Source organism: Octopus sinensis, linkage group LG28 (assembly GCF_006345805.1).
Source record: "Octopus sinensis linkage group LG28, ASM634580v1, whole genome shotgun sequence".
Taxonomy (NCBI): Eukaryota; Metazoa; Mollusca; class Cephalopoda; order Octopoda; family Octopodidae; genus Octopus; species Octopus sinensis.
Genome location: NC_043024.1, coordinates 15757888 through 15767887, shown reverse-complemented (window position 1 = coordinate 15767887; position 10000 = coordinate 15757888). Strand labels below are relative to the sequence as shown.

The window sequence follows — 10000 nt, the reverse complement described above, 5'->3', positions numbered from 1 at the left end:
ATCCTATGGTGAACTGCTAAGTCACAAGGACATAAACAAACCAGCACTGGTTATTACGCAGTGACGGGGGGAAAATGCCAAGACACAAATGCACATACATATATACAGTGGGGGTGTGGTGCCAAAAAGTTCCTGGAATTAAGGGTATCACAAAAGGTGTGGTTGGAGGTCCAAGTTCTCATACAGGACTTCAAAACACTGAAGGTCTTCTGCAATAAGTGTGTGAATCTGAGAGGGGAATATGTTGGATAAAATCATAATTAACTGATTCTCCTGTATTTTCTTTTAACCAAAGCCAAGAGCTTTTCAGTATCTTCTCATATATATATATATATATATATATATATATATATATAATACAGGGCTTAGAAAAAACTGAAGGACCACTGCAATAAGTGTGTGAATCTGAGAGGAGAATATGTTGTATAAAATCATAATTAACTGATTCCTCCTGTGTTTTCTTTTCCCCAAAGCTAGGAACTTTTTAGCACCTGCTTGTATGTATATCATCATCATCATTTAATGTCTGCCTTTGATGTTGGAATGTGTTGAACAATTTGACAGGAGCCGGCAGGCAGAAGACTACACCAGGATACTGTGTCTGTTTTGGTATGGTTTTTATGGATGCCTTTCCTAACACCAACCACCCTGCAGAGAGGACTAAGAAATGAAGTTAGCAGAGCATGCACATGTGTGTGTATACTCTTTACTCTTTTACTTGTTTCAGTCATTTGACTGCGGCCATGCTGGAGCACTGCCTTTAGTCGAGCAAATCGACCCCAGGACTTATTCTTTGTAAGCCTAGTACTTATTCTATCGGTCTCTTTTGCTGAACTGTTAAGTTACGGGAACGTAAACACACCAGCATCAGTTGTCAAGCGATGCTAGAGGAACAAACACAGACACACACATACACATATATATATATGTATATATACGACGGGCTTCTTTCAGTTTCCGTCTGCCAAATCCACTCAGAAGGCTTTGGTCGGCCCAAGGCTATAGTAGAAGACACTTGCCCATGGTGCTAAGCAGTGGGACTGAACCCGGAACCATGTAGTTGGTGAGCAAGCACTTACCACACAGCCACTCCTGTGCCTATATATATATATATATATATATATATATATATATATATATATATAGGCAGTTAAATAAAGGAACAAAGGGTTTACCATTCAGTTGGTAAAAATTCTCCATTTGAGAGGAACAAAGAATAGCCTTTGGAATTTATTATATCATAATGCACTTTAAGGTGTAAGTCTGGACACGAAGAAATGACTGAAACATCATGTAGGCAATGAATTAGAAACTTTAAACAAAATTATTCAATTCCTTTTTTTTTATTTTTAGAAAATTTAAACATTCTTCGTTTCTTAACTAAAAGCATCCGTATGGTATTCACATGTATTCAACATTGGAATGTTGTGACTGTAACAAACATGATCAGGACATTCACCTGAATGTAATAGTTCATGATAATGATGATGATAATGATGATGGCTTCAAATTTTGGCACAAGACCAGTAAATTTTGGAGGAAGTGGTTAGTCAATTATATTCACACAATTATAATAATAATAATAATAATAATAATATTATTATTAGATTTTTTTTTGGGGGGGGGGCATTTTAGCCGTATGAAAGATGGCAGAATCCCCAAGGACATACTCTATGGAGAGCTTGCTAGGGGTACTAGGTCTGTGGGTAGACCGATCTTACGTTACAAGGATGTTTGCAAAAGGGACATGAAGGCCTGCAACATCAATATTAGTGGTTGGGAGGCAGTTGCTGGCAACCGTGGAGAATGGCGACGTACCGTAAAAGAGGGAATACAAAGGAGTGACAGAGAGAGAGAGGAGAAATGGAAAGAAAGGAAGAGACGTAAACAAGAGACTATGGCATTACAACCAGCCAGGAACAGTCTTCACTACATTTGCGGTACCTGCCAGAGGGAGTGTTTGTCCAGGATAGGACTACACAGCCACAGCAAGAAATGTATCAGGACATGAAATATAAAAGCCGGACTAGACTACTTCATGCGCAACTCCATTGTCTCCCGAGACAGAAAGGATGCCAATACAATACAATAATAATATTAATAATGATTTCATTTATTTGCCACCAGGGTGAAGGATGAGGGGGACAATACAAAGACAGACATAAAGCGTGAGGGTTTACATATAATAATGAAATGATAAAGAAACAAAAAAGTACACAAGGTATACAATGAAAAGCAAGGAACAGATAGCGTACAAAGGTTTTAAGAAATTCCTTTCTTGTAAAGGCACATGGCCAGCAAATTTTGGGGGAGCCAGGGTAGTTGATTACGTTGACCCAATAATATTAATTATAATGATAATAATCCTTTCTTCTATAAGGTACACAGCCAACAAATTTGGTGGTGGTTATATCAACCTCAATGCTTGACTGGCACTTTATTTTATTGGCCTCTGAAAGGGTCGATAATAATAAAAATTCAAAGTTTGGCACAATGCCAGCAATGTTGGGGAGGATGGAATTGAAACCCTGATCCCTCAATCATGACTGTAACATGCTAGAAATTTTAATAATAATAATAGTTTCTACTTTAAGCTCAAGGACAGAATTTTTGAAAGGAAGTTGATACCAATTTCTTTTACCGACCCTGGAGGAATGAAAGACTAAATTGGCCTTGGTGAGATTTGAGCCCAGAAATTTTTGTGACATTCATTCTGAAGCTTTACATTCTGAGTTCAAATTCCACCTTTCGGGGTCGATAAGTATTGAGCATTGGGGTCAACGTAATCAACTTACCCACTTCCCTAAAATTACTGGTCTTGTGCCTAAACCAGAAAGAATTAATATACTGTGTAACACGATTTTTGTCCTTGGGTAGCAACTGTTATTTCCTATTTGCTTACCCTTAGAAAATATGAAAAATGGTTATTTCCTTCAAACTTTGCTTTTCTTACATTTATTCAAACCCTAAAGAATTCCTCTCAATACATGGCTATGATGCTCCCCCACTACTCCTGCTCATCGTCAGAGAAGCACGTATTGTCAGTCACTAAGGGACATGCTCAAGTGGTTAAGGTCAAGCAACTGACAAGCAAATCTGTGCTATTGAACAGAATATTTGTGATAACGATATTTCTGCTTCAGCAACTCAGTATTGAATCTGTGTGAAATGTAATGAAAAATAGGTCAGTTTCAAAATATTGATGTCCAGATAACAGAAGCAAAGTTTGAAGGGAATAGTAGTCATTTCCTTTGATTTCTAAACAGAAGCAAATAAGAAATAACACTTACTGACCAAAGACAAAGAAAAAATTCATATTTTGTTACACAGCATAATATACATTAATAATAATAATAATAAAAATAATAACAACAAATTCAATATGACGATACCTTGAAAGGCTGGGCAATTACTAAGAAGGTTTCTGTTTAAATGTAGACAAATATCAGCTTGAAGGCATTCTGGAAAACTCTTTAATACCTGCAATGAAGAATGAAGACTATTTAGAATTCCACATCAAGGCATATCCAAACATGTGTATAGCTATATAGAGTATGTGTATTCCAGTTAAAGCACTTCCCCTGTTTATGGCTACCTGAGGTTATCCATAGTATTGATATAAATACCACTGGATCTACCTCAGGATGCCTCAGTGTTCATCGAGTATATAACAAAAGAAAGAAACAAGAAATGGAATTCACAAGAATACCATTTTCTGTTTCCGTCATTTGTAATCATCATCATCATTTAACGTCTGCCTTCCATGCTGGCATGGGTGGGAGTGTGCAGGCACATGGCCTAGTGGTTAGAGCAGTGGACTCAAGGTTGAGGGATCACAGATTCGAATCTCAGACCGGGCGATGAGTGTGTTTATGTGTGAAACACCTAAGCTCCACGCGGCTCCAGCAGAAGGTAATGGCGAAATTCTACTGACTCTTTCGCCACAACTTTCTCTCACTCTTTCCTCCTGCATCTTGCATCTCACCTGCGATGGACTGGCATCCCGTCAAGGTGGAGAACCTATATGCCAAGGAAACCGGCCCTTATAAGCCAGGCATGGCTCGAGGAGGAATGAATATGTATGGGTGTAATATATACAAAATCGCAGTCATGGCAGACACCAGTGTCAGGCAAATTGGCACCCATGCCAGTTGCACGTAAAAGCACACATGACACTCTCAGAATGGTTGGTGTTAGGAAGGGCATCCAACCATAGAAACCATGACAAATCAGACTGGAGTTTGGTGCAGCCTTCCAGCATGCCAGCCCAGTCAAACCGTCCAACCCATGCCAGCATGGACAATGGACGTTAAATGATACTCTCTTTTTACTCCTTTGATTCAGTCATTTGACTGTGGCCATACTGGAGCACTGCCTTTAGTCGAGCAAATCGACCCCAGGACTTATTCTTTGTAAGCATAGTACTTATTCTATTGGTTTCTTTTGCCGAACCGCTAAGTTACAGGGACATAAACACACCAGCATCGGTTGTCAAGCGATGTTGGGGGGACAAATACAGACACACAAACATATACACATATATACGACGGGCTTCTTTCAGTTTCCGCCTACCAAATCCACTCAGAAGGCTTTGGTCGGCCCGAGGCTATAATAGAAGACACTTGCCCAAGGTGTCATGCAGTGGGACTGAACCCAGAACCATGAGGTTCTTAAGCATGCTACTTACCACACAGCCACTCCTACGCCTATGATGATGATCATGATATATATACTACTTGTTTTAATCATTAGACTATGGCCATGGTGGGGCACTGCCTCAAGGAATTTGTAGTCAAATGGATCGACCTCAGACTGGTATAAGACCAGTCTATATCATATTGAGATAAGACCTGACATAAAAAAAGCAAGAATTCACTCACCATGTTCATGTCTATACCATTGGTATAAGACCAGGCATGTTGGAAGTATTCCTCAAGTCTCTGTCGTAATGGGTTTGGAATTTGGTGAAAACGAATGAATTCTTTAATTCGAAGCATTTGCGTGTGGTAGCGAGCTGTACCTGAATACAAACGCTGGATGATCGCAGAAACGTTGCCAAAGATACTTGCATACATAAGAGCTGGAATTACAAAAAGGTTAGACTTGTGAGGAAATCACGTTTAAAAAATTCCTGTTACCACTAAAAAGTAATGGTAACGGAAATGTTACTCACTGATCCTATCCCCACCCCTACGAGTTAACAAGGGAATTGAAACCTGCTGGAAATAGCACATATATATTCCCTCAAATCACAACCTACCATTTTAAAAAATAAAACAGACACATTAGATTATGTAATCCCAGATACACTTTGATAGGAAATTGTAAGGCGAGAAGGCCATGTCTGGAATGTCTTTTGTTATTTCAGGTCTCCTTGATAATTACTGGCTCAGGGTTAAAACAACCATCACCACAACTACCATCTCTATCAGTCAAACTGGTCAGTCAACCACCCTGCCCCACATTCCCAGTGTCTTTAATATAAATACCAGTGATATACTGGGATATATTTAATCAATATCCCCCTATATTATCGATGGGAACTGTTGTAATGGGGATGTTAACATTGTTTTTCTTAACTGTGTGGTTATGTGGATAAGAAATTCACTTCACAACCAAATGACTCTGGGTTCAATCTCAATGCCTTTTGGGGGTCGATAAGTATAGTCGTAGCAAAACGTTTGGAACATTCTTTTAATAGAGACCCACTCATCCTCCTCCTCATCATCATCGTTTAACGTCCGTTTTCCATGCTAGCATGGGTTGGACGGTTCGACCAAGGTCTTGGAAGCCAGGAGGCTGCACCAGGATCCAGTCTGATATGGCAGTGTTTCTACAGCTGGATGCCCTTCCTAACGCCAACCAATCCGTGAGTGTAGTGGGAGCTTTTTACATGCCACCGGCACAGGGGGCAGAGGAGGCTGGCAAACGGCTAACACAGGGGCCAGAGGAGGCTGGCAAATGGCCAGCACAGGGGCCAGAGGAGGCTGGCAAATGGCCAGCACAGGGGCCAGAGGAGGCTGGCAAACAGCATGTAATAATAATATAATTGCAAATTAAATACAACTTTGGGTATTTAATATAAAATTCTAATTTTCAAACTTAAGCTCCAAATTTTGGCCATAACTGTAAAACCATCCTAGTATTAACAGAGTCCTGTCTCTGTCCAGCAATTACATTCTCTATGTTTTTCAAGATCAAGGACAGAAGAACCAGGATGGTGTCCTTATCTTACCAGATGGCCATCTCAAAAAAAAAAATAATAACTTTCTGCAATTTGCACAAGGCAAGACGTTTTGAGGAAGGGGCTAATTGATTAAAAGACCCTAGGGTTCAACTGGTATTTATTTTATGGATGTAGAAAGGATGAAATGCAAAGTTGACCTTGGCAGAATTTGAACTGAGAATGTAGAGACAAATGCAATAATGCTAAGCATTTTGTCTGGTATGTTAATGATTCTGCCAGCTCACTGCCCTTATGGACATCGAAAATGATAAGCAAAATATCAAGTAAGATGATGTCCGCAATCTAGGAATATGGTTCAAGTGCTTTTTAAAACAACGAATTCCCTTCTCTTAGTTGAGACATTCTTGTCTTGCAAACTACTTGGCAACTCCCATAGGTGCTGGTGCCATGTAAAAAGCACCAATGCTAGTGCCACATGAAAATAACCCAGTATACTCCATGATGTGGTTGGCATTAGGAAGGGCATCCATCTGTAGAAACCATGCCAAAATAGACGACTGGGGCCTGGTGCAGCCCTCCAGCTTGCCAGCTCCTGTCAAACCATCCAACCCATACCAGCATGGAAAACAGATGTTAACTGATAAAGATAATGATGAATTCCTCTAAAGGCACTCCAGAACTCAGCAGAGGTTTCAAACAGGGCAATGGACGGACCCTACTATACAAAAACTCAGAACATGAAAAAAAGGATACAAATGGGTGTGGCAGAAAAACCCACCATATTTTACCTGGGCATTAATATGGCACTAATAACGATAGCCACATGGCAATAGTATCTGCATGTAGCTAATGTTTGACCATTTTTTTCATTTATGATCATTATTGACAAAAGTGCACACTGTATTTGTTCTTGATATGTTTTATCAAGAATGGTAAATCTGAGGTTTTTTTTTGTTGTTGCTGCATCTTGTACCCAAAGGCAATTTTGGTACAGCATGGTCAGTGCATTTGGTTCAGCACCTAAACTGATACCTAGGAGGCTGAAGGATATTAGATCTAACACACGTGTTGCTGCCCTGCAGAAAAGTACCATCCTGTATTCTGTAAGAATCCTGAGAAAGAATCTTGAGAATAACATCCTTGCTAATATAGCATGTAACAGATTTAACAATAATAATAATAATAATGGCTTCTGATTTAGGAGCAAGGCCAGCAATTCTGAGGGTTAGTGGTAAGTGACTGATACCGTCATCCCCAGTACTTGACTTGTAATTTATGTTACTAACCCCAAAAGGATGAAAGGCAAAGTCGACCTCAGTGGAGTTTGAACCCAGAACGTAAAGAACCGGAAGAAATGCTGCTAAATGTTGAATCCAATTCATTATGGCTCAGCTAATATGCTGACTTAATAATAATAATAATAACAACAATAATAATAATAATAATCCTTTCTATAGGCACAGGGCCTGAAATTTGTGGTGAGTGGACTAGTTGATTATATCAACCCTAGTGTTTCATTGGTACTTAATTTATCAACCCCGAAAGGATGAAAAGCAAAGTCGATCTCGGCGGAATTTGAACTCAGAACATAGTGACGGGTGAAATACCGCTAAGCATTTCGTCCAGTGTGCTAACAGTTCTGTCTGCTTACCGCCATAAAAAAAAGAAATAATAATAATAATAATAATATTGATGATAATAATAATAATTTGTTTACTTACACCCAATCAACATTATCAAAATCGAAAAAATTTTTTCTGAATTCGTATTAGGGGAAACATTGCCAAACCCTACACTGGTAAGGCTACTAAATGTGAAATATAGAGCTGTGACATATTTAGACTTGATAGTTGGGCCACTGTGAGTTTCATTCGGTGAATAGTACTGTTGTGTTTGTTTGGCCAGTTCATCCAACCAGCCTACCGGATGTCGTAAAAGGGGACGTTCAACATTGCCAATGGCATACCATATGCAGGCCAACCAATGAGCAATAAGAGCAAAAGTTGCCATCAATAACATTAATACTGCAGCGCCATATTCGGAATACCGGTCCAGTTTCCGTGCAACCCGCACCAGCCGAAGCAGACGAGCAGTTTTCAGCAAACCGATTAACGTGGCAGTCTGTAAAATAGACAAAGACAGGTACATTTATACATATGAATTTATAAGGAGTTATCAGTAAGGGATTGTCAATCTGGGAGAAATATTGGGTTGTCCGGAAAGTTTGTGCTGATTTTTAAAGGAAAGAAAAAGGTCAATAAATACTCGCCATTACAATTTTAATCAACCAAATATGAACCATTTTGTTGCACAATGCGTCTCCATCTTTCCTTTAACTTGAAAATACCCTCTTTCCAGAATTCAGGTGGTTTCATGGCAAAGAATTCATCAAGGTAAATTTTTTACATCATTCAAGGAATTGAAATTTTTACCATTAAGACTATTCTACAGAGACCTGAATAAGTGGAAATCCGAAGGAGCAATATCTGGTGAATATGGAGGGTAGGGTAACACATTCCAGCTGAGCTGCAGCAATTTTTGTCTGGTTCCCAAAGCATCAAGTGCCGAAAATGAACTTTCTTATCTTCCATTTTAAAGGGTTACAGAATTAACACAGGTTATAAGAACATAAACCTTCTTCCTTGAAAAGATAGCTTAAACTGTGCTCTAAATGGAGGTGTAGTCAAATCCTATTTTATGGACTCAACCATGTTCTAAAATAAGTCGAAAGGTAAGCCACTATAAATCGGCATGAACTTTCCGGACAACCCAATACTTCAAAAGCTCACTGTTAATACAAATACAACAGGCTAACAAAATGGTTTCAGATCAGTTAAAAAAGTACAGGTAATCCTAAAGTAAGGTCTGAGGTTGAAGTCCATCACTGGTCAATTTTGTGAATTCAGGACTGCATCCCCCAGTTAATCTGATCTTTTCACAGAGTGATATACAAGAAAAGGTATATATAATGGGTTTTACATGTTTCTTACAGCTGCTTCTGATATGCATTATTGGTGCATTCATCATCATCATCATCATCATCATCGTTTAGCGTCCGTTTTCCATGCTAGCATGGGTTGGACGGTTCTACTGGGGTCTGTGAAGCCAGAAGGCTTCATCAAGCCCAGTCAAATCTGGCAGTGTTTCTACGGCTGGATGCCCTTCCTAACGCCAACCACTCCGTGAGTGTAGTGGGTGCTTTTTACGTGCCACCCGCACTGGTGCCAGACAGAGCTGGCAAACGGCCACGAACGGATGGTGCTTTTTATGTGCCACCGGCACGAGGGCCAGGCGAGGCTGGCAACAGACACGAAACGGGGCGGTGCTGGCAACGGTCGCGAAACGGACGAAATGGGGCGGTGCTGGCAACTGTCGCGAAACGGAAAGTTCTCTTACATGCCACCGGCACTGGTAACACATCTGCAATTTCCATTGATCGATTTCGATTCTGATCCTCACTTGCCTCAACGGGTCTTCACAAGCAGAGTTTCGACATGCCACCGGCACTGGTAGCACATCCGCAATTTCCATTGATCGATTTTGATTCTGATCCTCACTTGCCTCAACACGTCTTCACAAGTAGAGTTTTGTGTCCCAAGAAGGGAAGGTATGCATACGTAGGCTGGCTCCATCCCATGTAGAAAGCCTATGTATATACTATTCTTTTACTTGTTTCAGTCATTTGACTGCGGCCATAATAGTAGAAGACACGGGTTATGGACTCACTTGTCCTGCCGGGTCTTCTCGCGCACAGCACACTTCCAGAGGTCTCGGTCTCTAGTCATTTCCTCAGTGAGACCTAAAGTTCTATTT

General features: G+C 40.1%; 1 protein-coding gene across 1 annotated transcript in view; it reads right to left on the bottom strand.

Annotated features, from left to right (window-relative positions):
• LOC115225727 (potassium voltage-gated channel subfamily H member 6) overlaps nucleotides 1-10000 on the bottom strand; it is an 87161-nt gene that overhangs the window by 38600 nt on the left and 38561 nt on the right. Inside the window, exons 5-7 of the mRNA XM_029796654.2 lie at nucleotides 7909-8308; nucleotides 4881-5080; nucleotides 3393-3480 (exon numbers count right to left, since the gene is read on the bottom strand). Coding sequence (XP_029652514.1) covers nucleotides 3393-3480; nucleotides 4881-5080; nucleotides 7909-8308 — 688 coding nt within the window. The remainder of the gene's footprint in view (nucleotides 1-3392; nucleotides 3481-4880; nucleotides 5081-7908; nucleotides 8309-10000) is intronic.